Source organism: Typopeltis vanoorti, chromosome 7 (genome assembly GCF_054136105.1).
Source record: "Typopeltis vanoorti isolate ZY-2024b chromosome 7, IOZ_Tvanoo_1.0, whole genome shotgun sequence".
NCBI classification, from domain to species: Eukaryota; Metazoa; Arthropoda; class Arachnida; order Uropygi; family Thelyphonidae; genus Typopeltis; species Typopeltis vanoorti.
Window position 1 is genome coordinate 73,289,528 of NC_143555.1, and position 25,361 is coordinate 73,314,888.

Below are 25,361 nucleotides of genomic sequence, written 5' to 3' on the forward strand. Positions count from 1 at the left end.
ATCCCCTTGATTTGTGATATCCAGACGATTTCTTATTTTCATTAACAAGTCATTTACAGCACATTCAACTAAATATGATGACAGGAAAGGCAACAGTAATTTTCTTGCAAAACTAGTTGAATTTGGGTATTTCGTTTCTCTCTCTCGTCACAGAGCCATGCCATTGTTCCTTTTATGTTGAATAAAGTTCTAATAGACTCATAATTTTGCATTTCTGAGAGTTGTTCTTGATACTGCATGGCCACAACAGTTAAGTCCATTAGCATTGGCTGAGTTATCCAAGATGGAAAATCTGTCATTTAAATCACAGGCCATGTTGCTCAGGTGATCCACAGTAACAAGCATAGCAGCACCAGTTACCTCACACTTATTTAGCCAATAAAATTGGTCAAATTTTTTGGCTGAAACATTCTTTTGACATAATTGCAGAATTGCAAAATGAAGCCAAATATCTTAGCCTTTGCGTTCCTAATAGTTGCTTATTTAACATATTCAGCTTTTCAAAGATATCTGAAGAGAACTCCAACTGTTTGCAGGAGTTGTTTCATTTTGGTGTGAAGCAATAGGCTTACATGGTCAGCAGTTTTATCCTCACAAAATTGTTTGAAGAGGTGCTCACGCATGAGCAACATTTTATAATGAATTCAATATCTCATTTAGAACAGGCGAAAGTTTTTTTGAAAACTAAATTTTCTCTGTGAATAACATAATTCATAAGCAACATTTCAGGATTGTCATCCTTCATTAATTTTAAACAGTCACATTTCTTGCCCATCATACAGGAGCACAATCTGTATTGTGTTATTGCTCAGTGGTATTCCTTTGACATCTTTCTCCAGAACTGTTTTGAGAAAAGTTGATATTGCTGGTTTAATTAAATCCTCCCCGTATAGTATGAATTTTTCCTGATTTAGCTATGAGCAAAGAAATTTCATAACTAGCTTCAAGAGTATGATTTTAGATAGCAGTTTGTACAGAGAACGATGAATCTATTGTTGATTTTTTCTCGAATTTCTCTTTTAGAGACTTAAATTGATTCAAATCATAGTTCACATAAGCGCTATGTTTTACCTTCAAATGTGCTTCGAGATGACCTTTTTTTCATTGATGCGTTAGTCAAACAGTGTTTGTACAATAGAATGGCGACTGTTCATCCTGAGAGTGGGTATGAAACCGAACCTCAAATACTCATCTTAATTCTGAATGCTGACTTTTTTTCTTGCTTGCACTACTCATTTTATGCATGGGGTTAGCAACTGAAAGGAAAAAAATAGGCTTATGAAGTATACTGTATGCATGTGTGGATTATACAAGGAAATTAATGGCATATAATATGTATTTATACTACTACAAACACATCTAATAAATAAAAAGTTAAAATAATAAAAAAGTAAAATTTTAAAAGTCTACCATCACAAGCAGAGAAAAAGAAACAATGAAATATGTTTGTTTTCAACTGTCAAACAAACCTAATACAATTATGGCAAAGTGTTCATTTTATTTAAATTGATAGTAGCTCAACTTCTGGGTAATCCGAAAACTAACAACATCTAAAAATGTTTACATAAAAAAACGCCTGGTAGCATGAAAAACATTGACAATACATCAAAAAATTAAACTTGGCTCATTGTTGTTTTTACAACAAAAACTGCACAAAGTTAAATTGGTACTGTTTACTTTTCAGAAGTGACAAATGCCATGATCTAACCTTAACACACTTATGCTGGCAAGTATTTATCTTGATTGCTGCACTAGTGTTGCCAGCTTTTTTTTTTTCTCAAAGTCAGGGTTGCAACATCGATAAGTTATCTCTGACAATGGTGATTTTTTGACTATATCGATGATGAGGTGATAAATGCAACATCCTTTTCTAATTTTCTCCCAAAATATTCAAATTGCCTTCCTGTGGGACATAAGCCCCATGTTGGGAAACAGTGGTCTAGAGGAATGTTTGAAGTGGATCATCTAACCCTTGCCGTATCCACAGTATTTAATGTATTAGTAAATTAGATACAAAATGTTTTCTTAAACATTCCTTGAGTTTCAACAAGTTTTGGGTCGAACCAAATGTAAGCTGTGTAGTAGGTCACCTGAGTCAGGGATTATCATATAATAGTAAAAAGATACTAGATGTTAGAAGGAACTTTTCAGATTGGTATTCTGAGTTTTTTCAGTCTTTCCATATAAACCTTGGAGATGGTAAAATTAGGCTTGAAACTGATCTTTCATACTCTTTGTTAACCACACTAGGGCCTAGACTAATGTTCACATGATATCTATGATACTTCCTTGCAATCAGTTGCTTAAAAAACACTCATGACTGCTTCTGGCAAGCCATTCTGCTCATTCACCATTTTCAAAGTAAGAAATCTGTTCTTAATAAGCACACTCATACGCAATTTACAGGGGCAATCCCTTATTCTCTCATATTCCCTCTTTCCTGCCTATCAGTGAAACTTTCTAAATCTACAGTATCTTCATAGAGAGAACTCCACAGTCTGCTTATCACCACAGACACATGCTTCTGGATACTCTCCTCCACTTTTCCATTCCTCAAATGATCAAATCATTGGTCACCTGGGTATCTTGCAGCATGATTCATTTCAAAGCCTTATAAAGAGAAACAATCTTCCTTTCTTCAATTCTCTGGTTTCCCACCACCAAATATCTAATGTTTGGTTGGGGAACCCCCATCAATATCTAAGTGGTCTTTTGAGCTATTTTTCTTACATTTGCAGTATGCTTCTGAACTCATTAATGCACTTTGTTGTGATGAGATTTCCAGTGACATATTATATTGGTGGGATTATGTTTGAGGCTGGAGATCTTGGAGTTGTGGTGGATAAGAAACTGAAGTTCAAAGATAACATTCTAAAAATTGTTAATACAGTTCAGATGATAATCGCAATGTTGAAACAAACATTGATACGTAAGGATTATGGAAGTCATTTTGCCTTTTTACAAGGCCTTGTAATGCGACTGCACCTAGATTATCATCTGCAGATTCAGTCTCTTGGGTTTGGAGGGGAGATAAAAAAGCTGTAGGAAGGGTGTAAAGTAGAGTAAAAAAAGATATCAGGATTATGGAATGTAAATAGAGAGTATGTAGAAACTCGTAAACAGGAGAAAGAGAGATGATTTGTTAGTCTGTAAACTTTTGAAAGGATGTTATACTTATAAACTGATGATGTTTTTCGTTATATGGAAGGTGGGGAGAGGATAAGAAGCATCTGTGGGTGTTAAATTTGTATGCAGTTAAGAAAGTAGTGAGGACTAAATATTCTTCTCAGAGCAGTGGTTAAGTAGAGCAGTTCGCATGTTGAATTAATGAGTGCATCCAGTATGATTGAGTTTAAGAGAAGTTATGACAACTGGTGTTGGTATCTATGGACTCCCTCAATAAGTCCTTAACTCGAAGGTCTCGGATGATAATAATAATAATGACCTCCACTCCCCATGCACTATTACCTCCAAATTCCTAGTCTCATCAGTTTCTCAGTCCAAGATTAATATAAGACATGCTAACTTTTTATCCCAAAGTGCATAATCTTACACTCTGCCACATTAAACTAGCAACTATTATGCTTTCTGCACACACTTATGCTTTTTAAATCATGTTGCATGATCTGTGCAAATCTATATCGACTACTGTATTACCTTGTTTTGATTAATCAGCAAACAACTAGATGTTTTCTCTCAGATCATTTCTTATATCAGTATAATGTGCAATTAAATAGGTCCTGCATCACTCTACAGGCCAAAGTAAATTATTCTCGATAAGAAGTTATATTCTTGTGAAGTACAATTTACTTTGTAACTAAGCAAAACCCTACTCCAACTTTGCTGGTAACCTACCTTCTCCTGGATTCCACTTCTCCACATATTACTTTTTGCTTAAGGCCAATCATCCAAATGCTGTAAAACTTTGCAGGACTACATTGTGCATCATCATGCAGAAGCGATATCAGAGAGGGGGGAAAAAGGTAGTTCCAAAATTCACCAACAGGATGCTATATGGTGTAATGAATGTAGATGTAATGTTTTTCTGTATGTGTGTGTGTGTAAGAATAAGAAATGTGACACAAGCATAAATAACATATTTTTATTCACTTCCATTATGCATTCATGGGCTATACTGTTACTGTTCAATGTACTGCCCTTCCTATGCCACAAACTGAATCCTTTGCACATTGTATTCAACAGTAGAATGCAGCTGGTCAGGACTGATGTTGTGCATATGCTGCATTATGCTGTCTTTCAGTCCTGGCAAGTTATGTGTTTGAGAAATCCCCAGAGCCAGAAGTCACAAGGGGTCAAATCAGGTGAAGGAGGCATCCACACAGTGGGAAATGCACAGCTGATAACTCTGACTACCATAAAATGTTCTCGAAGCACTTCCTGTTATGGATTGACTGATGTGTGAACAGGCCCCATCTTGCATGAAAATGATTGAATCCGTGTCCAGGTGCTGCTGCTGTAGCTGTGGCATAACAAAATCATTTATCATATCACAATAGTAACTCTCGGTAGTAACTGAGCAGGTCACAAGACCCAACTGCGAATGTCCTCAAAGAAGAATGGTCCAGTGAATGAAGATGTAAACCTGCACTAGACAGTAACTTTTGTTGAATGCAAAGGAATTTGTTGGATTGCATGCAGGTTGTTTTTCATAGCCCATACCTGGCAATTGTGAGTATTCACACTCCGTTTAAGAAGTGAGCCTCATCTCCCCCACAAAATCATCCACGGCCACCCAGCATCCAACTCCACTTGAGCAAGAAATGTTAAAGTGAATGTCAGTTGACTTTCAAAGTCCTGCAGGTGCAACTCTCATGTCAGGATTATCTTGAATGGGTAGAAATGCAGAATTTTCCATATTTATTTATTTATTCTTATGGCAAAAGCAGCTACAGGTCAATGTCCAGACCAGAAAGCCAATCCTGAGCCTCATCTGTCACCTCTTGGATGTCCTGAAGGCCACCATGGAATTGACGCCTTGGGTAGTCATTCACAATATGAGTGATTGTCTGGGTCACAGGTAAACGGTCACAATAAGTGTGGTCTGACAGTCTCCATTTATGTAGTAGGTAGCCACATCTGCCCTGGTTAGTTCTGATCCTGTTGAGAGATGACCAAAATCTTCCTAGGAATGGCAAAACCAGGCTGCGGAGCACATGGATCTTCAATCAGGAAACCATTTGTTGGATGATTGTTGGACCAGTGTTCTCTCCAGGTGTCAGGTGTTGATGGTAAGGCAACTGAAGAGAGTTCATTCATGGACCAGAAAGGATTTCTTGATTTTAGGCGGAGACTAGATGATATTATGAGAGTCTGGTTCAGGGGCAGGAGCGGGTTTCTCGTTATTTTATTAAATACTTTAATCAAGGCTTGTCTTCTCCATATATTTGGTGGAGCAATGTTAGATAGGACAGGCAACCAGGAGAGAGAGAAATGCCTCTCGGTATCCCGCTAATTGTGCACATGGTAGAGTTTAACTGGGTGTCTATAATGTTAGTGTGCACACTTCTTTCCCAGACAGGGGGTACAGTATTCTGCTGCAGAGAATGCGAGGGCTAGTACAGATGACCTTAATACATCAGCACCACAACCCCAGGTTGTTCCAGCAAGCAGGGAAATTATATTATTTCTCGTTTTAATTTTGCTGGACAGATTGGTGATGTTCTTATATAGGTTAGGCTTCTGTCCAGGCTCACTCAAGGCATTTTGGGTGAGGCTCATGTTTTACCATTTTGCCACAGAAAGAGAAGTTGAGGTGTTGATTTGCCACTGCATTTTTCAGGTGGAGTGGACACACTTTTTGTTGGATTTGGCTTCAGGTACCACTGCTTAAAGTACACCTCCAGGATGATCAGGTTTGTGTTCAAGGTTGTTTCCAGGTTGGCAAAGGAGGTAGACTGGTGTAGGATCACGAGATCATCGGCATATATATATATATATATATTTATATATATATATAGATAGATAGATTTGCTTGAGCTGGTATGTGATAAGTTAGACATGTAGATGTTAAAGAATAAAGGGGATAACACAGAGCCCTGTGGAAGACTGTTGTGGAGAAATCTGGGCCTGCTCTTCCCCCTCCCCCAACCAATATGGACCCAGATCTTTCTGTTGGAGAGAATGGATTCAAAAAGCTGGAAAGTTGTTTTGCATCTTATGATATTGCTGAGCTTAGGAGGAGGACCTTGATTCAGACTGTGTCATTAGCTGATGTTAGGTCAATTTCGTCTGGATTTAAGTTTCTTCTGGAAGCCTGTTTCATCCTGTGTTGTCAGGGCCAGGACTTGGTCACAACTTCTGCCCGGCCTGAAGCCAGCTTGTTCAATCATCTTGTTCGATGAGTGGTGATATTCTTTTAAGGAGAATTCTTTCAAAGAGCTTAAAGATGGAGCAAAGCAAGGAGATTAGATTTTTGACATTATTTGGATCTTTCCCTGGTTTGGGCAGAGCAATTATTTTGGCTTCCCTCCACAGTTTTGGTAGTTTTCCAGTTATTATAATTTTTGAGAAAAGGGTGGCCAGCTATGTTTGATTTCGTTGGCCGAGATGTTTTAGAAACTCGGGGAGGATACCATCCACTCCTGCAGCCTTGCCATTCTTGGTTATTTTAAGGCTTCCTGTACCTCTTCCAGAGAAACTGGGTGTACAAGTTCAGGGGCAGGAGCCATCTTCAGATTTTTTTCTGATGGAAGATTCCACAGTTATTTTCCTGGTAGAGCTGGGACTTATCTTGGAGGTTTTCAGTAAATGATTAGCCATTTGACCAGGAGTTATCTCTGGTGGTTTGTGTGTTGGTTCTGTTCTCCCTCCCCCCCTCCTAATTTTCTCATATGTGACTAGCTTTTCTGACTAGATTTCGTGAAGTCAAGTTCATTGATGGTTGAGATTTCTGTTTTTGTCGAATGTTGCTGTGAGCTCCTTAGCAATAGTTGGGTCTTCAGTTTTTCATATTTGGCTAAAAGTTCCTCAGTATCCCTACTCCAGCATTCAATGTATTGTTTTCTGTAGCCTCTAGGAATAGAGGCTTTGGCTGCAGTTTTGATTAGTTTGACAAATCTGGGATAGCGATTAGGGATGGATGGTATTGCTGAATGATTTGCTCAATTTGCTTCTCAAATACATTCCGGTTGAATCTGCGAAGGTTCCATCTAGCGATTGATGTTCCACTGATGATTGGGATTGATGTGCCTGTCTCTATTAGTGTAGGACAATGCCGGCTGTTAGGGAATCTGTTGAGGATAGTTCTGGTTGTTTGCAGAGGGTGGTCTTCAGAGTCTTTAGAGACTGTGCACTGATCGGTGGGGGGGGGATAACTTCTGTTCCATCTGGCTGAGTGAAGAGTGCCTTCTTGCTTGGCATCATAGATCAAATACAGGTTATATGTATCCATCCAGTTAACTAGATTATCACCATCTTGGTTTGGTTGTTAGAGGAATTGCCTCACATGGTGTGATGAGAGTTGAAGTCACCAACATAGATAGCAGGGTGAGGTGGCAGCCAGTCCATCTGGTCAGGCCAGGATTGCAATGGTGGTTTGTAGATGTTGTAGATGGTGGTATTTTGAATTTTAATATCTATGGAGTATTTTGCATCAGGCACACTTTGGGTTATGTCCTTGAGACCAGGCCGGATATAGGTTGCCAGGCCATGCTTGAGATGGCAGTTATAAGACACAAGAATTAGGCCTGGGATCTTTAGTCTATTGAGAGCTGTGCCAGGCACATGGGTTTAGTGGAGAGCCAGAACATCAATCGTTTTGTCCTTAGCTATTTTTCAGCTTTGGATTTAGATAGTCCTCTGTTTAAGGAATAAATCTTGTGAGAGTGTTGTTTAAGGGACTAACTTATTTTTCGAAGCTTGCCCTTCTCCCAAACAAGCAAGACGATCCTTGTTATTTTGGGCAACGATCAAGCTGGCATGGACTTTATTTTTTACAACTCCATGATAAATACACATGGAGTTGTGTATTTATCATGGTTGCCTCAAGTGGTCCAGGAGACTTGGTACCTTTGGACGCCTTGTTTGAGACATTAGCTTCATGTTACCAGCAATGTACCACAAGGGTGACACTACTGGCGAATGGGGTGGGGGAGCACAGGAGGGCTGTCTCAACCCCCTCCCCCATTTTCCAGACAGTTGTGTTTGACACATCTATGCATCTTGATACAACAAGTGAATTTGCGGGAACCAACACTGCTATTCCTGGCCTGAATACTGCCGTGGCAATAGTATCTTCATTAACTTGCTTTGAATCGATTAGTTTGCTACCTCTGACAGCTGTAACTCCCATTCATCCTCCATCTTCATGTATAGTCATTCCTCACAGAGGCACATGGAGATAGTGGACCTGGTCGACATTTGTTCAGGCGACAAAATTCATGGAGTGCAGCAACAGCATTGCAGTTGTTTAGGTAGTACAGCTTCACGAGAAAAGCACGTTGAGACAGGGTCAGTGCCATCACTGTGAATGGTGTGAACAACCAGCATGAAGTGAAGAATCCTGTGTCCATCTTTCTAAACCCTCCTGGCACCTGCTGAGTTGCATGATATGCAAATTCCATGCATTTGGTGATTACAATGCCACCTGGTAGTGAATTTTGTAACTAGTTTCTCTCCCCCCCCCTTCAGATATTGCTTCTGTATGATGCACAATGTATTCCTGCAAAGTGTTGCAGCATTTGGATCACTGGATGGTACTCTGCTAGGGATATTTTAATTTTGATCACCTTGTAGATATACTCCTGAATTCATCCAGTGCAAGTCTACAGGATTCTCTAACTTAATTGAATAACAGTTGTAGCAAATTTGACTTGAAAATCAGCAATAAAAAGACCAAATATAAGCAGAGACAACTTCAGTTGCATTCTCAGCCTAAAGGTGAGGATGAGACAGGTAGGAATGGAAATCAAAGTCAGGATCGGGGAAACAGGAGTGGTCACACTGAAGGGAGAGGTGTGGTATAGCAGCTAGAATAGATAATGTTGGTGCTGGTAGAAATTACCTCAAACGCATAGGGATTGTTATGTTTGTACACGAATGTAAGGAGTATTCGAAACAAGAGAGCTGAGTTTGTTGCATTGATTGAGCTAGTATGCCCAAAGATAACTGGAATAAGTGAAACTTGGTTGTCTGAGGAGGATGTGGTGTTGGGAATAGAAATGTGAAAAGAGGATGGGTGTTGGGGGGGGTGCACTGTTAATGATTGTGTCCATAAGTGTGGAAGTTGATATAGCATGCACAGATTTTGAATCTGTGTGGGGAAGTTGAAATAAGCAGGCTAGTATATCTGATAGGATGCTGTTATAGGCCAGGGAATGTAGAGAATACATTGTGAAATGTTTAGGCAAATTAGTTGGGCATGTAAAAAAATGATGATCCTGATGGGAGACAAAGAAGTAAAATATTTCAGTTTTTACACACAATTTTTAATGAAGATGGCAAATTAAATATGGAAATAGACAACAGAATAAGCAAGGCTGATATGATGGGGAACCAGTTAAATAAATTTATATAAAATAGAGAAAAATTAGCCAGAACACTAAACAAGACAGCATCCAATCTGGTATTAAATTATGGATCTGATAGTTGGGTTAAAAATAAAGCATTTGAATCAAAGATTAGAATTCACAGATACAAGAGCTATGAGAAAAATTAGGGGCATGAACAGGTGGCAGCAATGGCAAAATCATATTAAAAATGAACATATTAAGAAGGAACTTGACATTGTTATCATTCAAGAATGTGTGTGTGAGTGTGAGTGAGTGAGAACAGGGCTAATCTAAAGTATGGTCACTTAAAAGAGACTGGGAGAGGACAGTTTTGCAAAAACACGCATTTAATGTCAAGATGGTGGTTGTTGGTGGTGGTGGTGTGTGTGTGTGTGTTGATGGGGGTGGGGGTGATCTAGGTGGATTGATTTAGTTAGAAGTGCTTGAGTAGACTGAATGAAATGTTAGATATGACAGTGTGGAAGTGGTGACAAGTAATATATTAATTTGAAGGAAAATTGTTGATAGGAGATTAGTAATAATGTAAATTTAATTATGTGGTACTGTTATATTTGCCTGTAATATACCTTGAGGGTACATATAATGAAATTGCTGCTTTTGATAACAAAATAAGTAAAAAGAATTTTTGCAGCCTCTCCTGTTACACAAAGGAAATCTGGAACTGTCTCCCAGATTTTGATTATAGTAATATAGCCATATAGTACTTATTGAGGTTTGGGGAGTGTTCCGCTGCTTCAGAAACATTCTCGTCAACATTTAATAACTTATGTTATTAAATGTTTCTTCCAACAATGATGGTGTTTCACAATTTGCCATAATGATGGTAACAAATGTATTTCTATGTTCTTCCATTTAGATGTCAACAGTTCTTATCTGTCTATAGTAAGCCAGCTCACAGCTGCAGGGCACTTTGTGCACTTCTGAATATGTTAGAGATGGAGTTTTACCTTGGTGAATAGATAAGGGTTGCCTTATTTGATTTCTTGTTTTGAATATTGTGTAGAGCTTGACTGCTGTTCTCTTACTGATTGTTGCCATGTTGAACAACCTATGGTACTAAATATAGTTATAAACATTTTTTTTTTAAATGGTTAAAGCACATTTAATCATACACTTATAATTTATAAATGAACCTAATGTTTTGAAAATATTTCTGCAATATAATAAACAGTACTCACTTACCTAACTGCTCATTTGCAGAATCTGATTTTTTTCTTCTTCTTTCTGTAATTGTATATCATAAAGTGATATAGTAATGATATCGTCACATGAGTGTACTTCATAGCTTTAACTTGAAAAGTTGAAATGTGTTCTTATTAGTTCCTTATTTCATAGTGGGCAGAGTCTAGTGGAGCCATGGTTATCCGACGTCATAGTAATCATAGGGAAAGAGAAAATACAGCATCTTCAGTACCAACTTCATCAGATACTCCTCTCACCACTAATACCATTACTGTTAGTACTACTACAACTTCTGGTACAGCAGTACAACCATCTACTCATGCACCTGTGCCAACTTTGTAAGTATTTTCTGATAAATGTATGAAATTTTGACACACTCTCTCATATGTTACAGTTTTTGAAATAGAGGATATTTGTATGATTTTGTGATACTGTAAAATGCATATAGGTGGTGTTGGCTGATGCATACTTTCTTCAACCAACATGTTATGGGTTATCTCATCTTGGGCATGGATGTTTGTAAAAGCCTGCTCTAGATGAGCATTATAGCTTTTTTGAGTTTATAAAGCTTGCCTTGATTGTAAAAAAAAAAAAAAAAAAAAAAAAAAAAACGTGGATTTCTTGAAATGTAGTGTTATATGAAAATAATTTTTATCTAGATGATAAACCTAAAATATCTAGCTAATTCACCTGTCCACTTCGATAGAAAGTATGTATTTTGTATAAGGTGCAGTATCCCAGAAGAGGAAAGTCGCTAGTGGTATGCCATCTGTTTTTGTTGTTGTTGTTGGACCCACACACAAGAGGTTGTTTGATCAATCTATAGTATGTTAGTATTGTATATGGTTTTGGGACCATTATTATATAATTTGTATATTAATGATATTGGGATGGGTTTGCAGATATGCAAAACTGGGAAACTGTTGAGGAATCAAGTAGATACTGTGGCCTTACAGGAGGATTTGAATAGATTGAATGAGTGAGCAACAGTGTAGAATTATCAGTTTAGTGTTACAAAGTGTAAGTTTCTGAAATTTGTTAGGTGACGGTGGAATGCAAAGTCATTGGGAAATATTGGAAGAAGTTGAGGAGACAGGAGACCTTGGAATGGTAGTGGGGGAGGATCTGAAGTTCAGAGGTCACATAGCACAAGTTGTGAAGTCATTGAATCATATTATGCAATGATGTGAAAAATCTTAACATGCAAAAATGAAAAGGTTCATTTTTGCATGTTAAGCAAAAATGAACCTTTCTGGTTCCATTGTATAAGGCCTTGGTCAAGCCTTATATGGATTTTTGGGCACATATTTGGTCTCCTGGTTTTCATGGTGATCAGGAGAATGTATTGGAAAAGGATTCATAGAAGACTAAATAAGGTGGTAACTGGTCTTTGAGAGATGTGGGAACAAGCAGGTTTTTTGCATGGTGAGTGATATACTTATTAGAATATTCAAGGAATATTCTCACAAGTTAGAATATTCAACTTGTTATAATATCCTTGAATAATAATGTTAGAATAAACATTATTATTCAAGGATAATAATGTTTGTATATACAGGAAAACCTTGCTTAACACAATTAATTAATCCATCAATTAATGCATGCTAAGTGAAATCGTGTTAAGCGAATACAATAAACAATAGGAATAATTATAATTCATCCATCAGTTGGCGTTAATTTAGAAAACAAATTACAGCATAAGCTATATTAGAGGATTAAATCATCAAAGTTAATAAAAATCAATTGCTTAAATTTTTATTTAATACCTAAACATTTGATTGAGCCTTTTTTACAAGAAAAATTAAGTAAAGATGTTTGAATCATGCTTGACTTTTTCATCTTGTCATGCAATTTATGATAGTTAGCGATTGCTTTTTCAAGATTTCGGCAGACTTCGAAGCTTCGTTCCATATTAGGATCAGCATCAAACAAAATTTCCTTAGCATGCTCGATGTGATTGTAAACTAGCTCAAATTCTTTTGCAGTTAGCCTCTTAGTCGTAACATTGTTCTTATTCGCACTCCTTATCATCTTCATATGCATGATGTTCTTCTAATTGAAGGAGATTATTCTCGCTTAAATGTTCTGAATGGGAATCAAGCAAGTTTTTCAGATCTTCATTTTCCAGTTCATTAAATCCAAGTTCTTTTCCAAGTGTGCTGATTTTTTCAATAATGTTAGATCTTGGATTTTGCGCATGATAAACTAATATAGGCTTGAGTTTAGTTGCCTTCTGTATTGCCTCCTAATAAAAGCGTAAGCTGATCTTTAGATGCTTTGTATCCTGGTCGAGATGCTTCAATTTTAGCTCGCAGTTTTTGTTGGCATACAATTCCAAAAGAGGCCAATTTTTGTCAATGTTGAACATTTGCCAATCAGCATAATCAATCCTTTGTAATTCTTCAGGAATCTTGGCTGCAGAATCTTATCAACACTAGCAGATTCCCCAGTTATTCTTGTGTTATGCAGTCCAGTTCAATTTTTAAAATGGTCAAACCATCCTAAACTCGCAGTAAAGCTTTCACATTCCTCTTGAAATTGGTCTCTTCAATGAGGTAAAAATATTGAGAGCCTTTTCCTGAATATTCGTTGTTCTAAGAGGTATTTGGTTACGATCCTCAATCCAGAGTGACAGAAGATGCTCCATCTCGATCATTAAATGTCTTCTGTTTCGAGTAATTGATGTATTAATATACATAATACTGATTTCTGATATTGACATACTGCAGAACTGAAAAAAATATGTTTTTAGTACAAACTCTTGTTTTCAGCTAATTGTTTTAGGCACTTTCTTCAATTTCATCTCTATTATTATTGTTTTCTATACTTTCTCCAATTCTGTAATTTACCCCCCCCCCCCCCCCCCCCCCCCGTACACACACACACTTCCATGGAACATGGTGTGAACAAATGTTGATCCATATTTGTAATTTATACTCATATTTTGGTTATTTATGTATGTTATTTATTATATGTGCTGTATATGCTATTTTCATATGACCCCTGCACGTGAGAGATTCCAAAACTTACAACACAGGAGTGTTGCTGTGCGTGATCAACAAGAAAAATGGACTATGTCCTCCAGCTGTTCATGCATCTGTTGAACAACTGGAGGACATAGTCCTTAGGTGTGGGAAAGGCTTTTCCGAAGTACAGAGATCAGTGGAAGAAAAAGATAATTGGAGACAGTCTATGACAGCAAGAGAGGAGATAATCTGTTAACATATTCCCAAGAGTGAATATGTTAACAGATTATCTCCTCCTCCTGATGAATATGAATAATATAAAGTAGAATATGAATAATATAAAGTAGAAGTTTTATTATACCAATAAATACATACAGTGTAGTTTTACTAATATCATATCCTGTTCTTCTGTTCTATTGAATTTTACATATTCAAAAATAAATAATCCATCCTGAAATGACCAGATATCAGCATTTGCAATGAATTTATTTAATAATAGTAAATTTGCTGTCTTTTATTCATCAAATCAGTGCAATGGAACAAGACAATTTATGTTCTTTTATTTTACTGACAACGTAGAAGCAATTTTTTTTCATACTATAATATGAATCGTGACACTGTAGTTTTAGAAATTATTTTTTTTTTTTTTGTTTGTTTTTATGAACAACAAATGATATTAAATTGCATCACTCGCTTTCTGATTGTGAGACTTTTAATGTCAAAAATTTATATCCAATCATATTTTAGCAGGGACTCTTCGCCTTCGTCTTTTGCTTAAAATTGCAACAGATGATTTTTTTTTAAGGATACACATTACTATAATAATAATCTACCCTAGAAGGGTGCTTAAGGGTCAAAACTGTATAACTGAGAGGAGACCTCCACATACCCTTTAAAGGAATGCGGAGAACCGACCAGGGCTTCTGACCTAATGTCCAATCCTCACCTTCTCGTGGTGCACCCTGTTGGGTAGCTACTTTGATACTGAACGAACGAGGGTGAGCTGGCAATTTGGGATTTAGCCGACCAAATTGTATTCTTATTGGTTAAACCAAAATAAAAAATGATGGTACAACATGACAAAATTTCATGCCGGCTGGGGCGTCGCCCGGTTAAACAAGGCCCCCGTTGTTTTCGCCAGGGAACCAGGGCAAACAGCGAAAAGTCAGCTACTGGAACAAATCTGAAAACAAACCCCAACTCAATATCACCAGAGTTAAAGATCGGTACTATCAACGTAAGAAGCCTGAATGGCAAAGAAATGGAGCTAGCTGAGGAATTAGATAAGTACCAGATCGACATAATAGGGGTGACTGAAACAAAAAAGACCAAAACTGGTGAGATCTTTCTGAGCAATAAATACAAAATGTTATATTCAGGCAATGACAATCAAGGAAAAGAAGGAGTAGCCATAGTATTCAACACAAAATACGAGGCTAAGCTTCTTGAATGGCAGTCAGTCTCAAGTAGAGTAATGTGGGCAAATATGAGAATGGGGAACTGGACAATGAGACTTATTTGTGCCTATGATCCCACAGAAGGCTCTACTAAGGAATTTTTTGAGGCTTTAGAAAAAGCAACTGACACAATGAAAAAGGAAAAGTTGGTCCTTGTTGGGGATCTAAATAGCAGAGTAGGAAATGATTGTGAGACATACAAAAATATTTTGGGAAAATTTGGAGAAAAGAGCAAAGCTAATAATAATGGCAAATACTTGTTGGATTTCTGCTCAGGACATGGACTGGTTATTACTAACACCATGTTCCAACATAAAAATGTGCACAAATTCACATGGAGAGAAGAGGCTAGGAATAAGAAAAGTCTCATTGACGATGTTATTGTTGATAGTGATGTTTTCTCCCTGGTGCAGGACACCAGAGTGTACAGAGGATTTGAAATTGGAAGTGATCACTATTTAGTCTTGAGCAGGATAAAATTGAATTTCATATTGAAAAGAATAACATGTAAGAGAGTTTTAAAATGAATAAAAGTTGAGCAGCTCTCAGATGTGAACTGTAGACTAAAATACAGAAAGATTATTGAAAAGAAAATGAAAGACTTTGAGAACAGGAATCAAACCTTGGAGATTCAGTGGCAAACTCTGAAGAAAACATTGATTGATTCTGCCAGAGAGGCATGTGGTGAGGTTGTGTGCAAGGATAAAAAAATCAGAACTCCCTGGTGGACATAGGAAGTTAAAGAGGCAGTGAAGGAAAAGAAGAAAGCATATCAAAAGTTCCTGGCAAATAAGTCAGCTTTTACTCTTACAGAATACAGAGACAAATGTAAGAAAGCTAAACAGTGTGTAAAACTAGCTAAACAAAAGTCATGGGAGGACTTTGGCAAGAATATAGAAAATAAATATCAAGAAGGTGGCAAAATATTCTGGAGGTTGTTGAAGAAGCTTAGGAATGGAGGAAAGAGTGCTGTAAAAGGAGTTAGAGATGATAAAGGTGACATGAAAACAGGAGAAAAAGATATCCTTGAAGTGTGGTGTAATTACTTTGAAAAACTGCTAAATGAAACAAGCAGTGAGACAGCACAGTGATAAAAAAACACTGACCAGGCATGCAGTCAGAAATACATATCCATACTTGAAATAGAAAAAGCCATCAAAGGCTTGAAATGTGGAAAGGCAGCAGGAGTAGATGATATTCGACCAGAAATGCTGAAGTATGGTGGTATAAAAGTCTTACAGTGGCTGCACTGCATAGTTTAGAAAGCCTGGACAGAGGGACGAATTCCCGATGATTGGAGTAGAGCTCTCATAGTACCCATATATAAAAAGGGAAATAAAACTGAATGTGAGATTACAGAGGTATTTCCCTACTGAGTGTTCCTGGCATGATCTATGCAAATATACTTGAGAAACGGTTGAGAAGAATTGTGGAAGAAAAACTTGGTGAAGAACAAGCTGGGTTCAGGTCAAATAGAGGCTGTCAGGATCAGATCTTCACTTTACGACAAATAGTCGAGAAAGCATGGGAATACAACAAAGATCTGTATTTAAGTTTTGTCGATTTGGAAAAGGTATATGACAAGGTGCCAAGAGAGAAGCTATTCAATACGCTGCAGTTATATGGTGTCAATGGGGCATTATATCAAGCAATACTTAGTCTTTATTTGAGTTGTAAGTCAGCAGTTAGAATTGAAGGAAGTACAGGAAGATGGTTTAATGTTAAATCTGGTCTGAGACAAGGATGTACATTATCCCCTCTGTTATTCATTATCTATATGGATCACATTATGAAGGAATGTGGTATTAAACCTGATATCAAAATTGGAGATGTTAATGTCAGCTCTTTGCTTTATGCAGATGATGTTATAATTCTAAATAAATCCGCTACAAGTCTGCAAGATTCTCTGACTAAATTGAATAGCTGTTGTAATAGATATGGTATGAAGGTCAGCAATAAAAAGACAATGAAAATAGGCAGAATCATTGAAAATGTCAACTGTGTTGTTGTGAATGGAGAACCTGTGGAAAAGGTAAAACATTTCAGCTACTTAGGCACAATTTTTACTGAAGATGGTAAATTAAATATAGAAATAGACAACAGAATCAGCAAAGCTGGTATGGTGGGAAGTCAATTGAATAAATTCATATGGAATAAGAAAGAAATTAGTCGGAACACTAAATTAGCTGTATACAAGACAGTGTTCAAACCAGTTTTAACTTATGGATCTGAGAGCTGGGTCAGAAGTAAAACACTTGACCAAAGACTAGAGACCGCAGATATGAGAGTCCTGAGAAAGATTAAAGGCGTGAACAGATGGCATCAATGGCAATATCATATTAAAAATGAAGATATTAGGAAAGAACTTGACATTGTCAGCATCCAGGAATGCGTTAGCAGAGCTAATCTCAGGTGGTATGGTCACTTAAATAGAATGGGCGAGGAAAGATTAGCAAACGAAGTGTTCTCTGCCAGGTTGGCAGGAAAACGACCCAGAGGAAGACCAAGATATAGGTGGATTGATACGGTACAAAGTGCCTTAGACAATAGAAATATAAGATCTGATAATGTTGGAGTCTTGACAAGTAACAGACTGATTTGGAGGAAAATTGTAGATAGGAAGTTAGTAATGATGTAATTTTTTCATGTAGTACTGTCATATCCTGTACACCCCTTGAGGGTACATGGCAGGAATTTGATGATGATGATAATCTACCCTATATATAAAATGATAAGCCTTTTTATGTCACAGTCATGTCTGTATGTTATGTTTTTTGAAATGTTTTGAAACTCAGGGGATTACCCTGAGGGTCGAGTCATCAGAATTCAAGGAGAACCGGCCTACCAGTCCAGAACTCGGGGGATTGGGCACCATATGCGCTGGGGGGGGGGCATATCCCCCCTATTATTATTATTACGTAACACTTCCAGGGAGTCTAAATGCTCGTCGAGGGAGGGCACCTACTCTACAAATCCCTGTCTCCACCAACTGCAACTATCGTCATCATCTACACCAATGCCATCTACCGTCGAAGACCATGAGTATTATTTTCACAGACAATCACAAACATCCATGCCCACAGCGGGATACGAACCTGCAGCCTTTTGGCTGGAGAGCGAATAAGCTAACCACTCGGCCACCAGGCCAGCAACCATATTCAGTACTTAACTACTATAGATATGGTGAAAATACATGAAGGATATACTATATGGACTGATTTGAAATGTATGCTAATTTTGAAGATTTCTTCTGCATCCTCTCCTGGAACTGAATTACATAACTACTCTGTCTAAATTTCTACTGGTTTGAAAGTGTTCACATACACTATTCAAAATCTATTACTTCTTTTTACTGTTTTGACAAAAAAAATAAGAAAATAATATTGTTGTATCTGTCAAAGCAGATATTTCTAATTCAGGACCATTTCTTTGCAATCTAAAATCAGTTGTCAACTGAAGTTAGTCTAAGTTTCAGAAATACTATACTGTTTTCACCATGTAAAATTGGTTATATGCATGCCACAAAAAAGAAAGTTCAGTAATGGTTTTTTTTTTCTTCTTTTTCTTTAAAAAAAATTCTAAATATTACTAATTTTACTGCCTCTGGTTGCTATTTCTGAAATAATCTGTCTTAAAAATACCCAATAACAATCACTTAACTGGAGGAAAAGGCTAAAGGTTTAAATTACTTTCATTGCCATTGAGAAAGAAAAGAGAGAACACTTTCCCAGAAGTCACAGTAGAAATCCTTAAGCATTAGTGCAAAGTATATCTGCAATATCTTGCATCTTGTTTAATTTTCAACTGTTGGTAAGCAGATATCCTAAACAGAAATACTAACATTTCTTTTACAGGATGATTCGGTATTTATGTCAAAATTATAAATTATTTGATACAATTATCTTGGGGAAAAAAAAGTGCATATATGTTACATAATTGTTTAAATTTTTTTGGGGTGTAACCTACTCAACCTACAGATATTTCAGAGAATTTGTTTTCAGAATTGTTTGCAAGACAATTGTTACAAATATAAATCACTTGGAGAACATGCTCATACATTTCAGCATAGAATAGTAGTAAAAGTATAACTACTTTAATAATGCTATGGAAAAGCTTCTAAAATTTTAAAATGTGCAGTGATTTCTTCTTTGTACTACAAGAAAAAACCAGATAATAACACTAAGAAGAAAAACATGTAATTTCTTTTTCATTGGACTAATTACAATGTTCTTTCTTTGTGTTTTCACAGGAAAGTGCACATAATTATTTTCTTGCTATTTTTGCCAGCAGAACATCTGATATAATTATAAGAGTGGCATTTTACATTTTCTCACAAACCAAAAAAAAAAGGCAATAATATTGTTGAATCTGTTGAACTTAATTGTAACCATTGTAACCAGAGTTGTAACCACTTGAAAAACATTTGAAACAAAAAAGATTGTTATTTTTGTTTTTATTTCTAGTGTGTGCATTTCAAAAATAAGAATTCTATTAATTAACCGTTGTAAAATACATATAAGATGAAATAATCTGAGACATGTCTTATATGGAATTGATTTTAATTTTATGTTCGTTTTGAAGTATTCCAATCATCTTGCCCTTGCTGCCATGACTGCCCATAGTAACTAAATTATAAATATATACTTAATTATTCTTTCATATTTTTCAGTGTATGCTTCACATTTCAGTATCTGAAATCTAAAACATCATTTTAACAATCAGAGACGAAATGAAATAATTATTCTCTTATTTGTATCCATGTATTTCTTTGCAATTTTATTATTCCATCCACTATTTTCTGTTCTTTCTTAATCTCAAAATTCAGTTGTTTAGGAAATAGTGATGATCTAAAATTGTAATATTTACTAATACATTACCTGTTATTGCTCGCACTGAAAAAGTCTTATCCTTATGTCATGAAACTTAAGCATGAATGTTAATATTATTTTCTGATTTAAAAAAAAAAAATTAAGGAAGGAAGCTGAAATGCATGAAATAATTTTTCCGCACTTCTGTTTTTACAGAACATTCTTTTTTCTCCTTTGAATATATCATAACATCATTTTTTTTCTACTTTGCTGATTTGTAATAAAGAAAATATTATTAGTACTACTTTGAAAATTTTATAGACAAAGTTTCACTATCAGCAAACTATATTCTTATTTACTAAAAACGATCTTACAATAGGCAAATTTCAAAAACAATTGCATTAGGTGGGATTATGGTACATAGAATTTTTTAACAAATAAGAAAGAAAACATACCATACAATGATTTAGCCTACTATTCAGAAGTGTTAGGAATAAAATTCCTAAACTCCGTATAGGTAAATATGACTTCTCCATTGCTTCTACCTTAGTATCACGACTTCTGGCTCCCACTGACGAGACCTCAATAAAGGTCGAAACCAGTCTGGGTAGTGACCCTTCGCTTAATACATAGCATTATACATGTCCGCAAGGAGATGTGCTTTGCATTATGAGAGATACTGAGACAAGGAGTGATGAGAGCTTGGTCCACCTTTACCACGAGTTGCCGCAGTCCTGAAGATACTTCAGGTGCAAACTTTGTTTGCTTACACTTGGATAAAGGATTAAACTAAATTTGTTATAGAATAAAATTCAGACATCATCTCCCACATGGGAAATTTGGATCCCATACCGCATCACATCATTGCTATGTGGTGACAAGGGGAAAATGTTCACGTTATTATTTATTTATTTTTGTGAAATAATTTACTTTTCGATTGTAGCATGTTTTTCCCTGATAAAACTGAGATTTCATGAAAAACAGAATTTCACTATTATGAGATCACGAGCATCTTCTGTTCAAGATTACTATCTTATTCGGGAAATTGCTTGTTGTAATATTAACTGTTTTTCTTTCTTTTCCATTAGAAATAAAAATTTGATAACAACAGTAATAGTTAATCTTATTTTATTTGTTCTTCCTGAGTGAATGAGAATAATAGTATATTGTTATAATTGCTATGTAACTATTGTTATTATCACTATGCTTTTATTATAGAATACAATTTACAGTATGATAACACCATATGTTTTCTGATATAAATTGATATGTACATGAAAAGAGTCCCTTTATCCCACTTTTAGTAATATTAGTACTAAAAGTATTATTACTGCTACTAATAATAATAATGCTATTTTATATGTTCTGTATTCGGAAAGTAGCCATATTTCTTGCTTTTCCTTTCATATAATATAAAACTTGAAACTTAGTGTGTGCTAGGATGAACAGTGGGAACTCTTCCAAGTGTTACTTTTGCATTTGCTGGTTTTGAAAACTGAGGATTTCATAGGTCATCCAGAAAACTTTGCTCTGTAAGAACTGTGACTGTGAGATTTTTTTTATATATATAAACGCTGTTTCTAAAACAATAGAAGAATTTTCCCAATTTCATTCCTTTTAGAAATTAGGACTATTCCCTATGCAAAACAAAGAAATCAGCTGGTGAATATCCTTTTTACAGATATGTGGTTCATAGTGTATGGACCACATATCTTCTCGCATCTCTAACACAGATGTGAGAAGAGTACAACAGCTTTCTTTGGTTAGAAAACCTTGGATTGAAACGTTTGTAGTGCTATGAGTTAGACAGTCTTATACTGAGATGATGACTTTTCCCTGCCAGGAAGTTGCAATTTTCAGCAAACAGGCAAAGCACTGGAAAATATCAGAGACACTATACGAAGGTGTTCTGAAAAGTTCTCGGCCTCGACCATAGATGACAACACTATCGCCAATAAGTTGTCATAAGCATCCATGTGAAATTGCAAGTCATTCTATCAAGTAGTTTGTTGTATACAGCTGTCTGAAGCAAAAGTGTTGTCTATATCCCTTGGAATGGATAAAATTGGGTATCGTGCGGTTATAAATTTTTTTGTAAAAGAAGGTTTAATGGCAAAAGAAATTCATTCAAAGTTCATAGGGCACTCTTCTCCTTCATTTTCGAGAATTAAGAAATGGGCTGCTGAGTTTAAACGTGGCCTTACCAGCCTTGAAGATAATCCACGTGAAGGTGGTCCAAAAAGTGTAACAACACAAGACATCATTGATCAAGTGCATGATATGGTATTGGATGACCGGAAAGTCAAAATGCAGGATATTGCTGAGACTATAGGCATTTCAAAAGAATGTATAGGATATATTTTGCATGAAGAATTGCAAATGAAAAAGCTTTGCGCAAGACGGGTGCCACACTTCCTCACAGCAGATCAAAAACTCACTCGCGTGAAGATCTCTGAACAGTGCTTGGAGCATTTTAACAAGAATGAAACTGATTTTGTGCATTGATTTATTACTGTGGATGAGATTTGGATTCACCATTACACACCAGAATCCAAACAGCAGTCAAAACAGTGGACAGAAGCCAGTTGTTCGGCACCAAAGAAGACAAAGTTGGTTCCATCAGCAAGAAAGGTCATTGCATTGGTGTTTTGGGATGCTAAAAGGTATTTTGTTTATTAATTATCTTGAAAAGTGTAAAACAATAACTGGGGAATATTATTCCAATCTTTTAACCAGACTAGATGAAAAAATTCATGAGAAATGACCTGGTTTGCAGAAGAAAAAAAAATCATCTTTCATCAGGACAATGCACCTGCCCACAAAAGTGTTTTGGCAATGGGAAAATTAAGGGATCTGCACTGTGAATTGTTGGAACATCCACCCTATTCCCTGGATTTGGCTCCCTCTGACTTCTATCTCTTCCCAAAACTAAAACTCTTCCTTGCTGGTCAGCATTTTTCTTTGAATCAAGAGGATGATTGCAACTGTAGAGAGGTGTTTTGCAGATTTTACTGAGAACCGCTACAGGGATGGGATAATGGCGCTGGAGCATCAGTGGAATAAATATATTAGTCTTAAGGGAGATTATGTTGAAAAATAAAAATAATTTTGAAATTATAAATCCGTTTTTTTATTATTAGGCCGAGACTTTTTCAGACCACCCTTGTACTTGCCTCATAGTTGCTTTTTGCCATAATTCCAATCAAAATAAAATCATGTCTTTAGTCGACTCACTCATTTTTTCTGATTGAGACAACTAAGTTTGGGTAGCCAACTGGATAGAGAGAGAGAGTCCTTGCTTTTAAAAGTATCTGCAAATTAGAACCCTCATACTGCACGAATGCTTATGAAAATATTTAGGTTATAGATTAATTTGGTTCTGTAAATAACATAGTGCAAGGCCATCACGAGACTTGAAAAAACATGTATAGTCTTATATCTGATGTTAATTACCCTACATATAGCATTAAAGTATTATAGATTTCCAAACTTTTGTGGACATAAAAAGAAGAAAAACGTATTTGCACATAGAAGTCGTGTGTCCTGATGGTCCGACCTATTTTTATTTCATTCCCTCAAGAGAGGCAATGTTAGCCACTTTGAGAGGAACAATATATTATTCTTTGTGTTAATATAACAAATTCCTCTTCAAGAGGAATTGGAATCAGTACAGTCAGGCATCTCTGTATCAATATAATCTGAAAAAGGACTGTTTTAGTGGCCCTGAAAGGGAACATTTTTGTTTTCATACTGTTCAGAATTTATATATCTTGAACAGTATGGAACACCCAAAATCAATGGTGAGCGCACAATGCAATTTTCCATTCAGGGCAACAGTTTATTGTCATCATCATCAAATTTCTGCCATGGGTGCACTCAAGGGGTGTACAGGATATGATAGTACTACATGAAAAATTTACATCATTACTAACTTCCTATCTACAATTTTCCTCCAAATCAGTCTGTTACTTGTCAAGGAAGGCTCCAACATTACCAGATCTTATATTTCTATCGTCTAAGGCACTTTGTACCGTATCAATCCACCTATATCTTGGTCTTCCTCTGGGTTATTTTCCTGCCAACTTGGCAGAGAACACTTGTTTAGCTAATCTTTCCTCGCCCATTCTGTTTAAGTGACCATACCACCTGAGATTAGCTCTGCTAATGCATCCCTGGATGCTGACAATGTCAAGTTCTTTCCTAATATCCTCATTTTTAATATGATATTGCCATTGATGCCATCTGTTCACGCCTCTAATCTTTCTCAGGACTCATAGCTGCAGTCTCTAGTCTTTGGTCAAGTGTTTTACTTCTGACCCAGCTCTCAGATCCTTAAGTTAAAACAAGTTTGAACACTGTCTTGTATACAGCTAATTTAGTGCTCCGACTAATTTCTCTCTTATTCCATATAAATTTATTCATTTGACTTCCTACCATACCAGCTTGAGTCTATTGTCTATTTCCATATTTAATTTACCATCTTCACTAAAAATTGTGCCTAAGTAGCTGAAATGTTTTACTTGTTCCACAGGTTCTCCATTCACAACACAGTTGACATTTTCAATGATTCTGCCTATTTTCATTGTCTTTGTCTTTTTATTGCTGACTTTCATACCATATCTATTACAACAGTTATTCAATTTAGTCAGAGAATCTTGTAGACTTGTAGCAGATTTATTGAGAAGTATAACATCGTCCGCATAAAGCAAAGAGCTGACGTTAATATCTCCAATTTTGATATCATGTTTAATTCCACTTTCCTTCATAATGTGATCCATATAGATAATGAATAACAGAGGTGATAATATACATTCATGTCTCACACCAGATTTAACATTAAACCCTTTCCTTCAATTCTAACTGCTGACTTACAACTCAAATAAAGACTAAGTATTGCTTGATATAATGCCCCATTGACACCATATAACTGTAGCGTATTGAATAGCTTCTCTCTTAGCACCTTGTCATATGCCTTTTCCAAATCGACAAAACTTAAATACAGATCTTTGTTATATTCCCATGCTTTCTCAACTATTTGACATAAAGTGAAGATCTGATCTTGACAGCCTCTATTTCACCTGAAACCAGCTTGTTCTTCACCAAGCTTTTTTTTCCACAATTCTTCTCAACCGTTTCTCAAGTATACTTGCATAGATCTTGCCAGGAACTCAGTAGAGAAATACCTCTGTAATTCTCACATTCAGTTTTCTTTCCCTTTTTATATATGGGTACTATTAGAGCTCTACTCTAATCATCAGGAATTCTTCCCTCTGTCCAGGCATTCTGAACTATGCAGTGCAACCACTGTAAGACTTTTATATCACCATACTTCAGCATTTCTGGTCGAATATCATCTACTCCTGCTGCCTTTCCACATTTCAAGCCTTTGATGGCTTTTTTTACTTCAAGTATGGATAT

General features: G+C 36.3%; 1 protein-coding gene across 1 annotated transcript in view; it reads left to right on the top strand.

The window, feature by feature from the left end:
• Nucleotides 1-25,361, top strand: part of POSH (SH3 domain containing ring finger posh) — a 552,023-nt gene that overhangs the window by 344,361 nt on the left and 182,301 nt on the right. The window contains exon 9 of the mRNA XM_090395956.1: nucleotides 10,866-11,050. Within this exon, the coding sequence (XP_090252082.1) occupies nucleotides 10,866-11,050 (185 nt within the window). The remainder of the gene's footprint in view (nucleotides 1-10,865; nucleotides 11,051-25,361) is intronic.